Source organism: Sus scrofa, chromosome 6 (assembly GCF_054392235.1).
Source record: "Sus scrofa isolate SSC_HxYL_T2T_F1_AM1 chromosome 6, Sscrofa_HxYL_maternal_Yorkshire_Landrace_v2.0, whole genome shotgun sequence".
Classification (NCBI taxonomy): domain Eukaryota; kingdom Metazoa; phylum Chordata; class Mammalia; order Artiodactyla; family Suidae; genus Sus; species Sus scrofa.
In genome coordinates this window covers 28,584,950-28,606,793 of record NC_139388.1, presented here as the reverse complement: position 1 = coordinate 28,606,793, position 21,844 = coordinate 28,584,950, and the positions used below count along the sequence as shown (strand labels likewise).

At 54.0% G+C, this 21,844-nt stretch overlaps 1 protein-coding gene across 5 annotated transcripts in view; it reads right to left on the bottom strand.

Annotated features, from left to right (window-relative positions):
• The window catches only part of BEAN1 (brain expressed associated with NEDD4 1), a 39,897-nt gene extending 23,706 nt beyond the window's left edge, over positions 1 to 16,191 (bottom strand). For 2 of the 5 annotated variants that reach the window (XR_014805796.1, XR_014805795.1), the window contains exons 1-3: positions 15,449 to 16,191; positions 7,969 to 8,085; positions 6,634 to 6,740 (exon numbers count right to left, since the gene is read on the bottom strand). Coding sequence is in view for 2 of the 5 variants with exons in the window: in XM_021093984.2 (XP_020949643.1) it covers positions 6,634 to 6,658 (25 nt within the window). In the remaining 3 variants the exon portion in view is untranslated. Of the gene's footprint in view, positions 1 to 6,633; positions 6,741 to 7,968; positions 8,086 to 15,448 lie in introns of those variants that run through there. The other 3 variants (XR_014805797.1, XM_021093984.2, XM_084960167.1) reach the window with 3 other exon arrangements.
• Between the last annotated feature and the right edge of the window lie 5,653 nt (positions 16,192 to 21,844).

The following is a 21,844-nucleotide window of genomic DNA, read 5'->3' as shown; positions in this document are numbered from 1 at the left end:
TTTCCGCTGCGCCAGCACGGGGACTCCTGGAATGACTCTCTCTTGAGCAAGGCCTGGAGGCCACCCATATCCATGTAGTCCAGGCAGGATTAGGTGAGAGCAGGGAGAAACCCTTAGAAGCTGATGGTCTGGGGACTAATGGAGGACTAATGGAGGTGCTTTTAATGTAGAGAGAAGCAGAGAGAAGGAACTCCAGGAGGTGAAAGTGTCTCAAGTTCTCAGAGGGCCTAAGGTGCCCAGTGCCCTGGGCTGCAACCTGGAAACCTGTCTCCTCCTCCAGTGGTCCCTGGGTCCACTGGGCATGTGGCTTCTCTCTTGGGGCCTCTGGGAAGCACACAGGCCTGCACGCTTCTGTGGTGCTGTCACAGAGGACAACCAGGCTTTCTCATCACCCTGGGCGTGATTCCAGGTGCAGGCGGAGGCTGAATTTCGGGGTAGCTCTCGGGACCCCGGGGCAGAGAAATGGCGATGTCCTTACACAGTCCTATTTGCATATACATCCTCCCCAGTGCATTTGGCTTTGGGGTGCCATGGGTGACAACTCTGGGGATCACACTTCCTTGGTAAGATTTCTAGGTACAGAAACCACTTGCCTTCCACCAACCCAAGGCTCAGTCTCTGGCAGATTAGGACAAAGAGGGACAAAAGGGAGGCAAAGAGGCTGGTTAGGAGGCTGGGACAGGAGTCCAGGTGATGACAAGGGTGTCCTTGGTCCTGGGGGTTAGCAATGGAGGTGGCAAGAGGGGGTCAGGTTTGAATGTGAACCTATTAGGACATTCAAATTAATCGGTTTCGGGGAAGGAGAGTGGCAAAAACTGACCAAGTTTGGGGCTTGAGCACACTGGAAGGACTGAGCTGCCATCGGCTGAGATGGGGAAGATGGTGGGCAGGATGGATGGCTGGGGGACTAGAAGTCAAGATTTAAGGTTTTGGAGTTCCCGTCATGGCTCAGCGGTAACAAACCTGACTAGTATCCATGAGGCTGCAGTTTCAATGCCTGGCCCTCTCAGTGGGTTAAGGATCCGGCGTTGCCAGGAGCTGTGGTGTAGGTCGCAGACACGGCTCGGATCTGGCATTGTTGTGGATGTGTTGTAGGCCGGCAACTGCAGCTCTAACTCGACCCCTAGCCTGGGAACTTCCACATGCCACGGGGGTGGCCCTAAAAAGACAAGAGACAGAAAAAAAAAAAAAAAAAAAAAAAAAGGATTGAAGGTTTTTAAGGGTTCCCTCAGAGATGCTCTGCAGACACCAAGAGGACATCCGAGTGGAGATTTGGGGCGGACAGGTGGAGATATGAGTCTGGAGCTGGAGATGTAAATGTGGGGGACTGTCAGGGTGGGGGAGCTGCTCAGTGCCATGAGGTGGATGATGTCGCCCAGGGAGCCCACTGCCAGGGGACGGGGGGGATGCAATAGCTCTGCCAGCTGGGAGTGCTCTGCACAAGCTGGGGGTCCTTCTGCAGTTGTTGTTACGGTGTTATTTGCTCAAGCCAAGGTTGATGCCCTCTTGCCAGGGACTCTAATCTAAACGGATTGTGCATTTAAGACTGAGATCAGCTGTCAGATGCTGAGCACTCACTGCAGTCCGACTCTGGGCTCGAGCTGAAGCCTCTGAGGAGGGCCAGCCAGGAGAGTCATGGCCTCGCAGAGTGGACTGTCCACTCGGGGGGGGGGGGAGGTGAGGTGGAGGAGAGGACTGGACTCCAGCCTTGTCTTTTTGTCGAGCTCTAGTTTATCTAAAATTGAGCCCTGGAACGACTCCCTGGGATGTATCCCTGCCCCCCACCCCAACTCTCCAGCCGTGTCACCTACATTCTTCCTGTCGTGGAGTTTCAGTTTCTTCAAGCGTGGAACGGGCACACTGACCTCTCTGCAGAGATGCTTCAAGGAAGCAGGGGGGCCACGTAAAGAAATGATCATAAGACCTTGGAAGCCCTTTACCAGTGGTATCTCATTAGATCCTCAGGGCAACCCTCTGAGGGGGACAGTCTCATCAACTTCCATTTTATGGGTGAGGAGACTGAGGCTCAGAGAGGCATGACTAGCTGGAGTCCCTCCTGTTCCCTTGCCGGCTCCAGGATCGGATCTCAGCAAGGCGTGGACAGGGAGTTCACTGCATAGGCTAATGATCATCGGGTGGTGCCTGCATGTGCTGAGGGGGAGTCTGATGTCGCCTCCAGGCTCAGTAGGACAGAGTGCTGCAATGGATGGGCCATGTCTGCTCTGGGCACGGAAGTGGTAAATGGCAGAATGTGTCCCATCCTTTGCCTTCCTAGCTCTCAAGTCCTTCCTTCTCTTGGCAGTCAAGCCCCTGCAGAGGTAACAGTTCCAGTGAGCAGAGCAGAAAACAGTCGTATCTGATCCAAACCCCAGATTCATCTCCAAAGTCTCCAACCCTCTCCATTTTCCTCAATCTGTTACCAAAGACTGGGATAATACTAGGCTGTGGAGACAGAGGGTGGTCACTTTGCAGTCTCTTGAGCCTCTTCGCAGTGCCTGGCACCAAGCTAGAGTCTCCTCCTTGAGCCACATCAAATCTGGGCATCAACCAAAAGGCTATAATGACTATTTCCATTTTATAGGTGTGCAAGTTGAGGTTTCTAGTCGTTACAGCTTGCCCCAGACCACACAGCGGTAAGTGTCCGTGCCAGGTTGTCCTTGAGGCCAGGCACTGTCTACCACATCCCAGCGGCTCTGAGGGACACCCAAGGGCACCCGGAGGCTGGGCTGTGATTCCTTCCAGCCTGTGCGCAGCCTGTGAGCTTCGTGGAGACAAGCCCCACCTGGTTTCTCTGTGGATTGGTGAAACCAGCTTGACTTCAGGCTGTCTCCCCTGGGGCTCCAAAGCACCCCCCACCCCAGTCTGTCCCCTGAGGCCATCCCTGCCTCACGGGGAGCCCTGGGGCAGTGGGGACAAGAGGTTGTGAAGCGTCTGTCCTGGGGACCTGGGTCCTGGGAGAGTCCTGGGCTGCCCTGCCTAGCTGGGCCAGATGGAGATGGCTCCCGTGCCTCAGGCCTGAGGAGCCAGGCTGCTCCTCCTCCTCCTCACCCAGTGCTTAAGGCCAGGAATGGCTCAGGGCCAAAGACCCGCCTTCCCTCTTGCAGCCGTGGGGCCCATCCCCTCCCTTTGCTCCTCCCCCTGCCTCAGCCTTTCCTCTGCCTGACCCTGCTGGCGCTGTCTCGGTGAGGGGCCAGATGAGCTCACAGGCCTGGAAGGTGAGAGGGGTCAGAGGGGTTGGGAAGGCCGCGCTGTGACCCAGCCTGGTGTGATTCACGGCCGCCCAGCTCCTGGGAGGCGGGTGCCTGCTCCCGCTGCAGCCGGTGTCGGATGCTGCGGAGGCAGGGCAGACCTCTGCCCGCTGCCCTGTCCCTTCCTGACCCCCTGAATGCTAACTCCTAGGAGCCGGGTCTTGCTTGGGAGACTCTGGAGCTTGTTCTTCCTTCTGGGGTCTTTCCCTTTTGCCCTTCTCAGTCCACAGCGGGGAGAGGGGAGGAATCCCAAATGGGAACACGCTCTGGCTCCTCTCCTAAGTTTTCCAGCTTTTAATGGGCTTTAGCATCTTCACGTGTGCTGAGCAGGATCCTGTTGTGAGCTACTGAAAGTTAAAGCGCTTCCTTGTTAGGTGTCTAAATTCACAGAGCAGGAAAGTAGGTGCTAAAAAAAAAAAAATAATAAGGTGTATGTGTGTCCAGGGCAGAGACCTCCTGGGATTTCAGGTTTCATCCTTCAGTGCTCCCGGCTTAGGCACATCAGGACAGCAGGGCTCTTGTGGCTCTGCGTCCCTTCCAGAACCTGCGTGAGGGTCTCTGGTCTGCAGGCTCAGGAGGTCGCCTGCAAGGCACCCGGTTTATCCCGGTTTGCTCACTTGTCCAGTTGTTCCATAAACATCTACTGAGGCAGTGATTTCCAGGTTGGCTCGGAGGGGCCTTGCTGATGGGGCTGGGTCAGGATGGAGAGCTGTTGACCCACTTTGCAAACCTCAGGGTCTCCGTGGGCAGGTGGCAGTGATGGATGGGTTGGAGGGGAATTGGGGGTGGCCCCCAGATTTCTGGCCTGAGGGACTGAGTGGATGGTGGGACCCTAAACCAAGACCGCAAAGCAAGCAGAGCCGGCCTGGAGGGAGAGGTAGGGAGTTCAGTTCAGGCTGAATTTGAGCCGCGGAGGAGGGGCTGACCAGGGGAGAGGGGCTGCAGGAGGCAGAGGAATCAGAAGCTCAGGTAGAAACTGGGGTGGAAGCTGCTGGCCTAGAGGCTGCGGTGGAAAGCAGGGTGAGGACAAGAAAGTCTGGAGTGTTTGGGGAGAGAAGGCCAGGGCGGGGTTGGAGCCAGGGCAGGGGTGGGGGGACCCAGTATCCCAGGGCAGGTGCCTGAAGAATCCCTCCCCCACCACCAAAGGAGTCCACGAATGGATAATGGATGGGCAGACCCCAGATAGGCAGTCGGGCGGGAGCAGAACCCAGGGGAGGAGTCGCCAGGAAAGTTGATGGGGACCAACAGGGTCAGATGCAGCTGAGAACTGGAAACTCTGGGATGGACTCAGCCACACAGACATCGCTATGGTGTTGGGGTGGGGATGCAGGAGCCAGACTGAAGCAGACTAGGGGTGCTGAAAGGGGGGACAGTGAGCACTTCTTAGACAAGTTCAGAGAAAAGGTAAAGATTCTGATTGGACAGAGTGAGGCAAGGAACAGAGAAGGGGAGAGATGGAGGAAGGGGTGGGTCTGGACAAGCGCACGGGACCTGCTTTCGCCCAGGACCCTGAGCTCCTGGAAGCCACTGGCCTCGGCCACCCCTTCATTTTAGAGATGAGGACAGGTTGGCTAAAGCCTGGGAGAATGTGGTGGCAGAGTCAGGAGCTTCAGCTTCTCCCAGACCCAGCACCTCATCCTTGGTGCCTGACCATGCGTGTATTCATTCACAGACAATTTTGTGAGCGCCTGCTGCATGCTAGGCGCTGGGCCTGCGGGGGGAGAGGGGGATTCAGAGGTGTGCAGGGACTGCTTCTGAACAACCCAGAATTCAGATGCCTGCATCTGGAGTCCTCAGGAGATAGGTGCACAGAGCCCTGTCCTGGGGTGACAGCCCGTATTAGTGCACATGCGCAGGGCTCTGAAGGGCCTGGCTTGATCCCAGAAGGTTCTGGAAAGCCCTCTGCACTCAGCAGCCCCAGAGTTCTGTACTGCCAGCTGCTCCTGGGAGTAAGGCCACAACCACCCTGACCCTCTGTGGGGCAGGGGTCCCCAGGCTCAGACCAGCTCCCATGGCAGTCTTCTCACCTGGCCTGGGGCTCAGGCTTTGACATCTGCTCAGCTACAACAGCAGCCACGGTGACAACAGTAACAGTGGCTTATCAAGCTTGTCCTGTCTATCAGAAATCTTACAGCTCTTGATCTCTGCCTTCTCCATACCCACGGCAGCCAGACTGGGCTCCCCCACCCCCCATACCACTCTTTGCACAGTGAACCCCACTGCCACCCCACTCCCCTGGGCATGCCTGGTGATAATCGCTCTCAGATGGGATCGGCCAGCTCCCCTTCCCCCACTACAGCAGCCCCTTGATGTCCACAGATTTGACAACTGGGCTTTCGACTATTTGGAAGAGAGGCCCCCAACCCCCAAGATGTGGGACCTGTAGCCAGTGGTACAGATTCAGACAGACACTGGTGAGTGGGGGTGAGGCAGCAGCCAGCGTGAGCATGGATGAGGGGCGATGACGAGTAGAAAGAAGGTAGGTCCTGATTTCACCCAGGCTCACAGCCCCGACTCACTAAGGAGAAGGGATAGGGAGGGCGGAGTGCCCTCCCAATTGCAGCAAGTGACAGTGGATTTGAGGGGGCTTGGGGATATCATGGGAGCAAGTAGGCAGCCACAAGGAGGAGAGGTGAAGGGGACTCTGTAAGGGTGGCGGCATGAGCTGCTCAAGGTGGGGCTGATGACAACCAGGGGACTAAGCCCAGGGGCTACAGCCTTGAGCCCCAGGGGTACACCTAACTGAGCCTGTCGTCTGGCCGCGTGAGTGTCAGGGAGCCATGAGAAGGATGTCATGGGCAAAATCATCTAACGCCATCATTAGATGAAATGAGCTAGTAAACGGGGGGCTACATGGTGGGGCTGCTCTGGGAAGGGCTTCCTAGGACACCAAACTCCAAGGAGTGTGTTCTGTGGAGCACCCATCCATGAGACATTGCTTATGATCGAATTTGGGAAGACCACTGGACTTCCTCTTTCCTATGGAGACTCACAACACAGCGCCACATTCAAGGCTCTGAAAAGGCCTGCAAGAGCAAAATCTACTTGACTTTGCTCACTTAGTATTTCCCACACTCATTTGGCTATGTTTTTTTTTTTTTTTTTTTTTTTTTTTTTTTTTTTTTTAAGTAACCACATTAATATCCCTTGGACAAACACTGATCCACACTTTGGGAAGTGCTGATAAAAAGGGACTGGCAGAGTGTGAGGTCTCTTGCAGACATCAGGGCTCTTCTGTGTTGCCCTCCCCCATCCACCATATCGTATCAAACCCTTATCAGACCCCTGGAGCTCTTTGGCCAAACGTCCTACAGACATCCTCCACAACCCTGACTCTGCCCTTTCCTGGCCCCGAGCTGTGGGAGGCTGTGGGGAGGAGACTTACAGGGGCAGGGGCGTTTGAAGGACATGTAATCCTTGGAGCAGAAGAGCGGAGCCAGCCTGCCCAGGTGCACAGCTCTGACTTCTCGCAGGGAAGGACCCTCCGCTCACCTGCAGAGACACAAAAAGGCAGGTGATGGGGGCACCCATCTGGCACCCACTGACCCTAAAGGTTGGGGGCGCTGTGTCCACTGGGCTGTCAGCCTCTGGGGAGAGAATGGTGACTTTGAGGGCATGTACCCAGTCTGAGTGGGGTTCTGGAGGGCTCTGGGCTCCAGGGTCCTAGAGGGTTCTAGGGCGGGGTGGTACAAATGCATGCTGGGGTCTCAGTAGTGGGTGGAAGGGGGGATATCCTAGAGAGAGCCTTGAGCATCTTACAACAGGCAGGGCTGGAAGGACCCTTGAAGATCAGCCTAGGGTCCTCATTTCACAGAAGAGGAAACAGACCTAGAGAGGGCGAGGGACAGCTTAAAGTCTCATAGCTGGCTTTGGAAGGGAATTCAGAGATGCCTAGCTCAAACCATGCTATCATTAATATTATTAGCATCATTTTTGTCATCTCAACAACTTTAAGAGGAAGATGCTCTTTTCATTTATATTTTATAAATAAGGCAGTTGAGGCTCAGAAGTTATGAAGCTTTGCAAGGTGCACAGCTTCTCATTATAGGCTGGGACTAGAACCCAGGTCTGTTTGACTCCAGAGCCCACACTGTCAGCCAGCATACTCTTTTGTAAGGCACCTAAAATATTAAATGACCAACTCAGAAATAAGGACCCCGAGAATGAAAACGTCTCTTCCCCAATTCCCCCTCCACCTCCGCATGAACATCCAGGTGTGACACCTGGATGTCTGTGCAGCAGAGGAGCGCCAGGACACTCTAACACCCGTCTGCAACAGAGGAAACATTTTCAGAAAAGTAATCCATCCTCCCATGCTGCTGAAGGTCTAAACCGGTTCGGTCTCTCCTGGTATGTCCCCAGGAGAGTTAGGGAGTTACAGTTCTTATTTCCCAGGCAGTGTGGTCTCTTGACTTGCAGAGAACAGACTGCACCTTTGGATGGACACGGAGCCCAGCAGGCACTTGCAGGGGAAGCTGGCAGCCACAAACCAGCAGGAAAACAGCCTGGCTCCTCCAGGTCCCAGGGGGTAGTGGGCTTCCCGGATCCTGGGGATGACATCATTGTGGACAGAACTTTTCCGTGAGAAGCAGGTCCACAGCTTCCCACCCTTGTCTCCCCAGGAATGTATATATATTCCCCAGATGGGTCCCATGTTTTGACCAAGCCAAACTACACTGACTAATAATTGATTTTTCTATTTAATAAGCAAATCACACACCTATCTTTGTAGAGCTGCAGCCCAGAAGTCCAGTGCCTGAGAGCTAATAGCATTCTGCTACTTCCTGGTGGTGTAACTTTGGGTAAGCACTTCACTTCTCTGAGCTGCAGCATCTTCCTGGGGAAAGCAGGGTAAACACACTTAACTTGCCTTGAGGATAAGCATTATGGATGGAAGGCCCCTGGCATGAGGTGTATGGCCGCAAAATGTTCATTCTGCTGCCTGGGTTGGGGTGGGGGGAGCTGTCACTGCTGATAACCTGGGGGTCCCTCTTCAGGTGGCTCCTTCCAGCTTAGCCTTTCCTGGAGTGAACCCCAGGCTGGCCTGACACCCACTCCCATTCCCCATAGAAACCAACTGGAAAGTTCTGATGGGGGAAGTGGAGATAGGATGCGATCTCCCCAGGCCTGGTGGAACTGGCGTGGCAGGCTGCTACACTGGAAGATTCACAGAGCATATCAGGGCCTGGGATCCATGCTCCCTAATATACATGCGTGTACATGTGTGTTTGCTTGTATGAGTGTCCCTGTGCACTGTGGCCGCATGTGAGTCTAGTTCTGGGGCTCTGCTTACCTCTAGTGAACCGGCATGGTGCAGGGGCTTAGCGAAAGCGTGCAGAATGTACACTTCCTGTAGGGCTGTCTTGGTGGCATCTGATGCTGTGGAGGCTGCTCACCACCTCCAATTCTTCAAGCAGTTGTCCCCAAGGTCCTGCTTCTCCTAGAGGCCCCTTGTATTCCCTCTTTCCTCCTACTGTACCTTGTGACTTTTGAGATGAAGGCTGAGGTTTCGCACGGTGTGGAGAGGTGGGAGATGGGTCTCCCAGGGCACACCAAAAACCCTCACCTTATGTCTGATTTTCTGTGGTCAGTTGGGGTGTTCGATGGACAGTGGGCAAGCTCCGCCCCCGGCAAGGGCCCAGCGGGTTTGGCCGTGGGTCAGGTAGACATTTACGTATATGGAGATGTTCTGGCCCCCAGGCTATCAGCATCGCTCACATTCTCCAAACGCTGGTGTTAGCGACATTATCCTCAAATCCCTTTCAGTGGGTCACGTCATTTTCATTGTGTGGAGGAGAAAACCCACGGGCTCCGTGACCTGACCCACCCAAAGTCACAGAGGAGAGGAGGAGGAGGCGCTGCGCACGGAGACTCTTTCGCACGTCCCTCCCCCGCCCCCCCGCCCCCCTTGGTTACTGCCAGGGAAACCCCACAGAGATCTGACACCCAGGTCACGTCTCCTATCTCCCGTCGCCCGCCTCACTCAGTACCCAGCATCTGAGGCGAAGCGCGTCCCTGCCTGTGACTCATCTCCGACTGGATTGTCTGGCTGGAAAGTGGAGGGCGGGTGGGCTGGCGAGCTGCGGTTCTCCAGGTTCTGAGGTGGCTGCATGGTGGGCGGCCAAGTCCACCGTCTCCCCCGCTTCGCTTCGTGTCCCTGCTCCCAGAGTACCTCTACTCTGTGGCCCCCCATGACCCCCAGATATCGGTTCACGAGCTCGTGGTTTAGGCGACCGGCTCCGTATCCCTGGCAGAGGCGGTCACGTAACAGCGCATGCGCGGCAGAGGCGGCCGGACCGGCGGGTTGAGACTCGCCAGTTCTAGCGCAGGGCGCTTGGTAGCTGGCCTGTGGAAGGGGCCACGTCTACGCAGTGCCTACTCAACCCACTAGATGTCAAAATAAATCTCCATTTTACAGTTGACGACACAGAAAGGAGTCTCAGAAATGAGGGAGGCGGGTCTTTATGTAAGCCTGATGATTTCCCCAATGGGGAAGAATACTCCCTGGCGAGTGTGGGTAAGTGTGATTGCAGACATACCTCGGAGATGTTGTGGTTTGGTGTTGACGCTTCAGAACACTGCAGTATAGCGAGTCACACAGTATTTTTGGTGTCCAAGTGCATATAAGTGCTTAGTATGCCATAGGGTTTTTGTTTTATTTCTTTTTGGTCTTTTTAGGGCCGCACCCGCCCTAAAAATGTTCCCGGGCTAGGGGTGGAGTTGGAGCTACAGCTACCGGCCCAGCCAGTGGGATCCTTCACCCACTGAGCGAGGCCAGGGATCGAACCCACAACCTCAAGGTTACCGGTTAGGTTCGGGAACTCCCCCCTTATTTTTCCCCTTCCTAGGGCTGAACTCTTGGCACATGGAAGTTCCCAGGCCAATCGGAGCTACAGCTGCGGGCCTAGGCCACAGTCACAGCAACTGCCAGATCCGAGCCATGTCTGTGGCTCACACCACAGCTCATGGCAACTCTGGATCCTTAACCTGCTGAACAGGGCCAGGGATCAAACCCACGTTGTCATGGATACTAGTTGGGTTCCTTATCACTGAGCCACAACAGAACCTCCAAGTGGTAATCTTCTTGTAACAGTAAGAACAACAACAACAAGGACAAAATCACTGATAACAGGTTGCCACAATGAATACAGTTAACAATGAAAAAGTTTGAGGTGTTGTAAGAATTATCAAAATGTGACATGGTAAGGCATAAAGTGAGAAATGCAGCTAGAAAAATGGCACCAGTAGACTTGCTTGACACAAGGTTGCCCCAAACCTTCCATTTGTAAAAATATGCAACATCTAGGAAGAGCAATAAAACAAGGTATGCCTGTACATGTGTCATGTGATTGAAGAAGCAGATGAACGCAGGAGTGGAGGAGAAAAGGAGTGAGAGGACAGTGGCGCAGAGGCTGGGAGAAGACACGGAAGTTTGCAAACATGTAACTTGGTGCTGATACTAGGAAAGGGATCCAGGTGTGTGACAACCTCTGCAGCAAGGAGACCTTTTATTCCCATGCAAAATTTGGCCACAAGTGTGCTATACTGAGTTGGTTAGGAAATGCCTGGAGACTCCATCATTTACCTGGACTGGCCCTCTATTGGATCAGCTACTCTCCCCAATGCCACCAAAGCCGACTTCTAAGACCTCCTTTGTTGTCTAACTACATAAACCAGCCCATGTGCAAACCAGCAAATAGGACCTGACCAAGGATGTAGACAGACCTTACGCAGGGTCCAGAAAACACCAAAGAGGCCATAGAACAGCACTGCTGCAGCAGCGAAAGATACAAGCCCAGTATCCAATGAGAGGACAGGCTGAGCAAATTTTGATGTACACTTAAATGTGGAATATTATATAGCCATGAAATCATGTTTTTTAAAAGAAAAATTTAATAACAAAAACTTCAGTGTAATATTAAGAGGGAGAAAAAACACCACCAGGTAAGCAGGTTTTAGAACTCTGCATACAACATGATCCTTAATTTTGTAAGGAAAAAAAAAACCTAGAGAAGATATTCATACATAGAAAAAGATTAGGAAGGAAATAGACTAAAATATTCACAGTCATGTATTTTCTGGGCAGTGGTGAGATTGAGGAGGATTTTTATGTTCTTTCATTTTTCAAAATGACTTTCCAAATTTTCTGCAATGAACATGTATTACTTTTATAATCTGAAAAAATCATTAAAGTGAAGATTTGAAAAAACCTTTTGTGCTAACAAAGAGTAATTACGTGAATAAATCAGAGATGGTTAACTCATTGGAAGTTTTAAAAGCTAAGTTAATTGCCTCTGAACATGCCATTTGTTATTGCAAAGATTAAAAAAAAATTAACTTGTCTCTGAACTTACTGATAAGGAGCTTTATTAACATGTTAGGAGCATAATCTCCACTGTTTTTAACCTTCCTCACATTTTCTCTGGCGCTCAAGCGAGTCCTGTTTGCCACCTTTTTGAGGGACTAGTTTCTGCCATGAACCTTAAGGTCTTATTTTCAGGCAAGCTATACACTTGGCAAAAGTAATAAACAGACCTTATGTTTGAAAAACACTTTATAATTTGCAAAGCATACTACGTGCTGGTTAGTGTCTTGGTCTCTGGGTGTATAAGAGTAAGCAAAATGGTTAAAAGTCTCTGCCTTTGGAGAGCTTACATTATATTGACGAGGGCAGATGATAAACAAATGAGTAAGATAAATAAATGTTGAGGATGATAAGTGCTATGGAGAAAAATGGGAGAAAGGGGATAGGGAGTAATGAGGTGGGAGCTGCTCTTTTCCATTTAATACTGTTTGAATAGGAAAAACAATGAAGGTGTCTTTGCAAATTCTATAGCCCATAGACAGACAGTGGTTGAAGATATCCATGGAGGAAGCATCCCACTAACTAATTACATCTCATCTAAGATATTATGTGCTAATTATTAATTTTACAAACTTAAAATTATGATGAGTCATAGTCATGTTTTAAGTTTTTTTTTTGTTTTTTTTTTGTTTGTTTTTTTTTTGTCTTTTCTAGGGCCACTCCCTCGGCATATGGAGGTTCCCAGGCTAGGGGTCGAATTGGAGCTGTAGCCGCCTGCCTATGCCAGAGCCACAGCAACGCGGGATCCGAGCTGCGTCTGCGACCTACACCACAGCTCACAGCAACGCCAGATCCTTAACCCACAGCCTCATGGTTCCTAGTCGGATTCGTTAACCACTGAACCACAACGGGAACTCCCAATGTTTTAAGTTTTCTAGACCTAGCAAAGTTTGTCTTTAACCTCCCTAAGCCTCCGTGTTCTCACCTAGGGACAACTTTAGTACCTAAATCAGAGGACTCTTGTCAGAATCCAAAGAGAAGATGCATATGCTCGGGAAACGGTCTGTGTTCAGTGCTTGTTCATGGTGCAGACCCAGCAAGGCCACTGCGCGGGGTCCATGTGACATTGCCATGTGTTCCCCATATGTTATTTCTCTTATCCTTACAACTGAACTGGGAGGTGTGGAATATTTTTTCATGTTTTCAGGAGGAAATTGAGGCCCCGAAGGGTAAATCTCCGGCCCAGAATCACATGCCAAAAACCAGGTGGTTCAGCTCCAAGAAGCTGCACTCTCAGCCACAGCTCTACTTTGTGTTGAGGGGCTCAGGTTCTCCCTTTAGGAGGCTGAGAGCTGACTGCCGCCTTCCCGCCCCTTACTCTGAGCTCCGAGCACTTCCAGGGCAACAGCTCCAGGTAAACAGCCCCTGAGTGTGTCTAACTGGTACTTCCCAGAACAGAAGGAGGTGCCCATATTCCCACCACGTGGCCTACTGGCTGTGTTCCAAATACTGTGTGAACCAGGAGACACAGAGCTCCTAATGAGTTTCTGATCCACTCCTTTGGGAAGAAGAGGCGAGGATTATGGAAGACACAAGGATGTGACACCCCAGTGGGAATGGGGCTGGGTGGGCATAGGCTACAGTGGAAGAAGAGGAGAGAGGGGGTTTCTGTGTAGAAGGAGCCGGGAGGAGACGGCCCATTCTGCCTCTTCACCAGGTCCCTACCAGGCAACATGTGGACAGCCCCCCCCCCAAATGGCCCCCATACTGGGCAGCTGGGACACAGGTGAGCAGGACTAACATGCGTGTCCACAAGCTGGACATCTGTTTTCTTCCCAGCAACACTTCTGGTCACCTACACCCTCCATGCCACCCCAAGGATTCCAGCATCCCTCCCCAGACCCTGGGCGTCGTTGGTTCTACTTTGGGTCTGAAGTCTCAGCTGCACAGACCAGGGAGACCTCTTCCTGGGCACCCAGCTCTGAATATCAAACCTCTCAGTCAGCAACGGGCTCCATTTCCTCCCCAAGGGTCATCATTTCTGGTGCCTCGTGGCCCAGTTGCCTAGATGAACATATCTCAGTCAGCAGAGGATCAGGGTTAGGACCCCCTCAGACTTCCCGCACTCTCTGCCCTGATGGCTGCTCCCCCTGCTGCTCTTTGCTGCCTGTCTGAACTGTCACCACTGGAACATCCAAGCCACCTGACTGTCTGATCACTCCCCAGGGAAAGCAGCCCTCCCAGGCCCCAAACTCTGGAGTGGAGGGAGGTGTGAATTCTCTGGCACAGTGTGAGCAGTACTTGGGGAGCCCTCCAAGGGGACAGCTGACATTAGTCAAGAGCAAAAGAAAGAGTCGATCAGATACAATCTTTCCCAACCTGGATGGAGATGATAGGTTGGGAGGGGTGCGAGGTTGGGAAGCAGAGAGCCTGGCGGGGAGGGGACCTCTGAGAAAGGGCTGGCCCTAAGGAGATGGTTTTGCATTGCAGTTAGATGTCATCAAGGCCTTCAGGGAGTCAAAGGCCTCCTTGGAGGGGTGTGTGTGGGGGGGTTCATGTCCCCAAACTCCTCAGGGGAACTCGCTCTGTTTCAGCATCTATTGGTGCTGGGACACTTCATAAAACATCACCTCTAGTCAATCTGAACTTCATGATGGCTGTGTACCAAGCACCATGCTAGGCACCCCCCCCCCACCCCCAGCATCACCTCATTTAATCCTCCCAACCCACCTTCCCCGTGTTTCAGATGGGGAAATTGAAGCTCAGAGAGGTTAGGTATCTTGCTTAAGCTAGGAAGTCAGCCAAGCCCACTCTCCGGTTCCAGAGCCCTTAAACACTCTGCTCACAACAGAATCCTGCCTACTTGTCAGCGGAGGAAATTGAGGCACAGGGAGTTGAAGTCACTTGTTCCAGTAGAACAGTCATGATGATTTAGGGGAGTCAGGAGGGGCTTGCTCAAGGCAGGAACTGTGTGAATCAAGACAAGGACCAAGCTCCTGGAGCCCCCACCTCTCACACCTGTCCCTTGTGCCCTTCCCTTCCCAACCTGGGCCTGGCCGCCCACGCGGCACGGGGCTTGGGATCGGGAGGGCAGCCCTGAGTCCTCCACGCGCCCGCCACAGGACCGCCGGGCTGACCGGGAGAGGGGAAGGGCTAGGGCTGTGCGAGTCAGCCGGGGGTGAGGTGGGCACTACTAACTTCCGAGGGCTCTCGGAGAAAGACGGCTATACCATTTGGCGCTGCGCAGCCAGTCAGAGCAGCCTCCTCGGACTCAGCCTCGAGTCCCATTTACCGCGCTAGAAAAAGTCTGCCCCAGAGCTGGAGAAGGTGCAGCGCGGACACCCCCTCTCGCCCTGACTGTGCTTGCGATACGCCAGCGCGGCAGGTACTGAAGCGGGGCCACGGCCCTGGTGACCTGCCCGTCGGAGGGTCAAACTTCTGGGCTTGAGGGTCGGGGGTGGGTTCTGCTTCAAACTCCACAAAGCCCAGATCTTCCTTCCTCTTCTAGCCCGGCCGTAAGTGCGTTCTAATTTCCCCTTCTTAGGTAGGATGTTCAGGGGTCCCCCAAACCGAGGGCGGGGTCGTGGAGATGTCTTAACGCGGGATAGATGTTGGTTTGGGACTCGCGTCGGGCAAGAATCTGGGAAACCGCCCTTTCCCCGCGTGCTCGGGGGCCAGCCTCGGGTCCCGGTGACCCGCCCGGGGGCGCGCGGGTCGGGGCTGGGGTCCGCGGGAGAGAGGGGATCCGGTTCGGAGCGCGCTGCGGTTCCGCCCCGCACCGCGCCGAGCGCCCCCAGGTGTGTGCGTGCGCCGGGGCGCCGCAGAGCGCGGGGGAGGGGGCCGGGACCCCCTCCCCGCCCCTCCCCAGCACCGCCCCCGGCCCCACGCCCCTTACTCGGCTTGGCTGCCTCGCTCCGATCCGTGCGCCGCACTGCCGGCTCCAGCTTCGGCTCCAGCTCGGGTTCCCGCTCTGGCTCCGCTCCCGCTCCCGCTCCGGTTCCCGCTCGGATGCCGCTGCGCTCGGGCTCGGGCGTCGCGGGGGGCGCGCCGCTCTGCCTCGGCCTGCTGGGCGCGCAGGGGCGGGGCGGGGCGGGGCGGGGCCGGGCCGGGCCGACCCGGTGCCCGCGATCCCCGGCCGAGGCGGCGGCGGCGGCGGCTTCCCGGCCCCGGCCCTGCCCTGTCGCAGCCCCGCCCGGCTGCCCGCCGGCCCCGCGCCGCCGCCCACGCCACGGCCGCCCGCTCCCGCCGCCCTGCGCCGGGGCTCCGGGGCCTCAGCAGCGCTGGGCCGCCGCCCGGGTCATTCCAGAGCTGGGGGGACGCGGCGGAGGGCGGGGGACGAGCCGCGCCCCTCTGCGCACAGCCAGCCCGACACCCACACAGCGGCAGGCGGGGCGGCGCGGCGAGGAGGCCGAGAGATGCTGGGAGGCCAGCGTGCCAGCCAGATAGACAGCGTGTGTAGAGAATGACATACAGACAGGCGGGAGCAGAGGAGCGCAGACACACAGACATGTGCAGAGAAGGGTAGACAAACGACATGTGCCAGCCGGGTTTGTCAGAGGCAGTCCTGGGCCCTCGGGCAGGGGACCCGTGTCACGGCCACTGGGAGGGGCAGAGGAGCCTGGCAGGGCCTCCTGCTCCCAGTTGCTGCCGGCGAGTGGTGAGTTCAGGGGTATGCGGGGATGTCAGCTAGACCCGGCTCAAGCCTTCGGCTTCTGAGCAACCAGCTGGCCTATTTCTTGCCCCCGTCACCCAAGCCTGTGCCCTCTGTACCCGCTGGACACAGAGCTCTGCCCTGGCAGACGCATGCCTGCCTGCCTCAGCGGGGTTTTGCTTCAAGAGGAGTTCCTGGCTTTCAGGACCTGCTCTGGCCCCCTCTCCTGTGGGGCCTTCCGCAAGCCCATCCCATCTCCCAGACCTCCCTTTCTTCATTACAACAGGGCTCCAGTTTCTTGCAGCCTTGCTTGTGTGGGTGCGTTCCGGTTATCTGTGGAATCGCTTATTTAATCTCCTCTACTTAGCTGGAGGGACGCCCTTGGGGACCTGCATAGGGTATGCCCTCTAAATTTGGGGAATGAACTGATGACATATTTTGTTGATTCTTCTCCTAACTCCCATTATGTTGATGGCAGCTAGTAAGTGGTTCTCAAGAATTAAACATGAGGTCAAGGAGCTGCACAAGTTGTTGACAAAACTTGGGAAATGAGAGGAGCCATGCGGATGGAGTGCAAGAGAAGCCAGGAAGCCATTGGCACTGCAGGGAGGGTGGGGACAGAGCAGGCTCTGGTGGAGAAAACAAACTTACTCCACACCACCTCTGCCAGTCAGCATGTCTTGGGCTTCCCTGGGTGGAGGCAGAGGGACCTAGATGGTCTGGAGCCTTGGTGGGTGAGGACACTTCCCACCCTCCTTTGGTAGCTCTTCATTCTGGGCTCTCCCTCCTGCACTGCCTCCCCCATCCCCCCAGACGGTGGGAGGAGGTTGGACCCAGGCTGAGGGATCCCAGCTCCATCTGGGGCTATGATGGGGGCATATGTGCTAGGTGGGGGATGGTGTCGGGGTGAATGGAGACATCCCACAGAGTCCTAAGAAATGGCACCTGAGAAGTCCTTTGTCCAACCCAGGCATTTATCCTATGGATGAACAGATGAAGGACCTAGAGAAAGGAGGGGTGAGGCCAGGGTCAGAGAGCTAGGACTGGAGGCTCTAGGACTCCCAGGCCAGGGCTGAGCCTACTGCACAACTTTGCAAAGGTGACCTTGACCTTCCTGAGCAGGCACCTGGTGATCTGTGCAGGATGGATATTCCATTGAGCGGCTTTACCAGCAGTCTGTCCACTTGGGTGAGACTGTGGGTATGTGTGTTTTGTGGAAGGCTCTAGCCAGAAAGAGTTCATCCCCCTCCACTCTCCGCTTGAGCATCGCTAGTCTGGCAAGTCCGGCTTGTTCTTCACACTGGAACCCACAGCTGGTTTCCACTGGGCGCGGTGATGTTGGGTTTAGCTTTGGGGAGTTGGTTTGTGTTGATTTGTCTATCTAGCTATCCATCCACAGTTACCTATCAGTGTAGGTCACTTGAGAAACATCAAAAAGCAAAACAAGAACAGAAAAATTGGTCACTGTTAATTTTGAGGCTTCTTTATCTTCCTAATGTCACTACGCTGCAAGTGTCCTTACTAGAATGCGCTTGCTCACACTCCTCTCCTCTGTCACATTTTTCATGGCTGCCTAGCATTGCATCAGATGGCTGTATTATATTTTATTTAACTAATCCTCTGTGACTCGGCATGCAGTTTCAAGCTTTGCACCTTCAAGACACCACCACAGTGAACGTTCTTATGGCTGAGTTTGTGCGTGTCTGTGATTATTATTATTACTATTTTTATTTTTTGTCTTTTCAGGGCCGCTCCCGTGGCATATGGAGGTTCCCAGGCTAGGGGTCTAATCGGAGCTGTAGCCACCGACCTTCGCCACAGCCACAGCAACTCGAGATCTGAGCTGCATCTTCAACCTACACCATAGCTCATGGCAATGCCGGATCCTTAACCCATTGAGCAAGGCCAGGGATTGAACCCGCAACCTCATGGTTCCTAGTTGGATTCGTTTCTGCTGCACCACGACGGGAACTCCTGATTATTCTTGATTTCAGCAGCTATCTTCCTGTATATTTTGAGGTGTTCTTCCCATCCCCCCTTCTTTTTTGAACGTTCCCGGGCAAGGGATTGAATCTGCCCCATAGCAGGGACAACGCGGGTCCTTAACTACTAGGCCACCAGAAGACTCCGAGGCTTTCTTCTGTTTGGGGTCGGAATTGTGGGCCTTCTGGGCACCAGGGAAGCTCAGTGGTGTTTAGTGTCTGCTAGGTCATGAGCAGGGAAGGAGGTTGGACGGAGGGTCAGGCGGTGCCATCTTGGGACACTGAGGGGCCCTGGGAGTCAAGTCCCAGGCTGCAGGGACCTGCCCTATGGTGTGCTCTTCATTACCCTGTCCCTCAAAGGGTACAGTCGCCTTATCAATTTGATTGTTTCGGGGAATCTTCTGATACTAAGGGTGGAGGAGGGGAGGGGAAAAGGCCAGCAGGATGGTCTGGGGTCTGGCGGGGGGGGGGTCGGGGGGGGGAGGAGGAAGGGTATCTGTCTAAAAAACCCATCACACCCTTCAGCAAGGTTATCTTTTTTGCTAGTACATCCCCTATCCAGAGTTAGGTCAGAAGCATCTTCCCAGGAGTTCCTGTGGTGGCCCAGTGGTTAACAAATCCGACTAGGAACCATGAGGTTGCGGGTTTGATCCCTGCCCTTGCTCAGTGGGTTAAGGATCCGGCCTTGCCGTGAGCTGTGGTGTGGGTCGCAGACGTGGCTTGGATCCTGCGTTGCTGTGGCTCTGGCGTAGGCCGGTGGCTACAGCTCCAATTGGACCCCTAGCCTGGGAACCTCCATATGCCACAGGAATGGCCCTAGAAAAGGCAAAAAGACAAAAAAAAAAAAAAAAAAAAAAGCATCTTCCCAGCCTTGAATTATGTCACAAAGGGCCCAGGTCTCCAGATGGCCTTGGCTTTGCAACGTCACCCAGCATGTTCTAGAAAGAGAGTAGGTGAGGGAGGAAAAGCTATTCCACCAGTTTTTCTAAGACATTTTTTTCTCTTGCCCTCTGACTTTTGCTAAAGACCCCCTCAAATGCGTCTCAGCAGCATGAAGGGAGGATGGAGCAAGAGACAGAGGCTTGGTTGGTGCCTGGTGTGGGGCGGGGTCAGGAAGCAGAGCCCACCCAAAGCCCAGGGGCTCAGGGTGGTGCTCACGCCGGAGGGCGGGGCAGAGAAATAGCTGTAAAACCTTCTGCAGGTGCTCTCTCTGCTGAGACCTTGGCTTTGTGCTTTCACCCCACTTTACGGATGAGGAGACTGAGACCCTCTGAATTTAAATGACTTTCCAGAGATGCACACGTGATTAATCCGTGCCAGGTAAGCTGATGGGACACTTTCAAATAGGCAGAAAGGATGACCAGGTGTCCGTCTCATCGAATGTTAGGTGTTCCGTGGCACATGGTTACCTGCGTACCTTTCATGGTCTCTGAGAGTTTTTTAGTCTTCTGTTTTCTTACGGTATTTATTATTTTGGAGGTTGTAGAAAACTGATTGTAATGTATCGTCCGTTGCGATGCACATGCCTTTCATCAGGTGAAGTCCATTCAGGGCTTGCTGGGGGAGGGGCAGCTACAAGCTGTACCTGTGGCTTCACTTTGGATCCTATCTGGGATTGTGCATAACATCTTTTTGGTTCTCTCATTGATGAATGAGTTAAGTGAAATCTTTGACATGTGCTCATTTTATATTTGTGTAACAGTCATGGTTTTATCCATAAAAAAATAGACCCTTTGATGGCAGGAAGCTTGGGATTGCATCCAGATGGATCGGTTTTACTTCAGAGCTTTGCCTTTCATTGGAGGCACCAGGGCCTCGGGCTCCCAGAACAGAGGGATGTTGGTGTGGGTTGGGTTGGTCGCCCAGGGCTCTCCTGAGGGGGAGGGGGTTTGGGGGGCTGGGGGGAGGGTTTAGAGAGCCACACCTGTAGAAGGCTTTCCCGGATGGAGGGGTCCTGGGGTCCTGGGGTCCTGGAGTCCTGGAAGGTGTGTGGAAGCCGGTGAAACGGCTTCTCTGGATCAAGGGTGGGCTCTGCAGTGCCACATGCAGACAGAGGATGGAGGCGAGCTTCTTGGTAAGGAGGCTGCACCTGTCGGCAGTGGGGAGCCATGGCTGGCTCCAGAGGGAGCAAAGAACTTAAAGAAATGAATGTGTTGTGAAGGCTGGGCCCTGAGTTCCTAAACCCTTCTGCGCATCGAACAGGCCCGGGCCGCACTTTCTCCTGGGTGGAGGGCCGAGGCAGGCTGCCCCTCGCTGTCTCAGGCGGGAAGCCACCTTCCAGATCCCTGAGAGAGCTCTGCGGGTGCCGAAGTGTAACAGGTGGCCCTCCTCTCTTATCCCTGGGGAGCCTATTTCTGGGCCTGCTTGAAGGTTTGTATCTGGGGTAGCGTTTCTTTCTGGCTAGCTGGCTCGGGAGTGAGCAGGGGCTGCATGTGGACCCTTCTGCTGCGGTTTCCAGCCAGTCAGGATGTGTCCTTCCAGCAGCCGTACCATCTGTCAGCTGTGCTACGTCCATTATTTCATCCTCCCAGTGTCCCATGGGGGGGATAATATTTTCTCCATTTTTTTTTCGTGCACAGCAAGGTAGTTTATGAAGGTCATGTAACTTGTTTAGGGTCACATAGCTAATTAGGGGCAGAACCCAGAGTTGTGCCCAAGCCTGCCTGACCTCCAAACAAAGCCAAAATAGGCACAGTCTCTCCTTTTTGGGGCTCACTGCCTAGAGGAGGTGCAGACATCGACCAAGGAGTGGCAGAGGTCAAAGTTGCCATGGTGAGACAGGCTGCAAGTCTGGAGAGCTTGTTGAGTGCGTGTTCAGGACCTTGGGTGGAACGAGGCAAGGGAAGTGGGCAGGGACCAGGGCTGCTTTTGGTCTAAAGAGCGGTGGAAGGCAAAAGAGCATTTTAAACAATATTGGAGGCGTGGTGGTGGCCTAACCAGACCTGCATTTTGACGACAGTTTCCTTGGTGGGGTGGGGTGGGGGTGGGGCAGACAGAATGGAAGTGGGGAGGCTGGAGGGCTGGGGTTCACACCAGCCCAGGAGAGAAGTGCTGCTGATTCTGGAGATGGAGAGAGATGGACGGATTGGAGATAGATGTTAAAGGTAAAATCGCTAAGACTCGGTCCTGGCTGGGGTGTGGGGCTTGAGCGAGTAGATGGAATCAGGGATGATGCCGAGATTGCTGGTTGGTGCAGGGCGATAGACAGTGTTGCCGTTCACCGAGGATCTCAACACTGGAAGGGATTCAGTTTGGAGAAGAAGAATACGAGTTTGATTTCACGCTTGTTGAATTTCAGAAGTCACTGGCAAGCAGCAGAACTCTGGAGGTGTCCAGCCTGCAAAGACAGCCTAAGGACTGAACCCTAGGCTTAGACATACATGCAGGCAGCATAGTCGATTGAGCCACCCATGTATCCATTTATTCATCTCTCCATCCAGTCATCTATCCTTCCATCAATCCACATATCCTTTCTCCTGTCCTCCTCTCATCTGTCCATTTATCCACTCATTCATCCATCTGAACTGCCGCTAACTCACCTGTCCCTCCTCCTGTCTTCTAGTCCATCTGTCCGTCCATCCATCCATCCATCCGTCCATCCGTCCATCCATCCCCTTGAACATATCTCAGTAATATGAAGGCGAGATGAAAAAAGAGG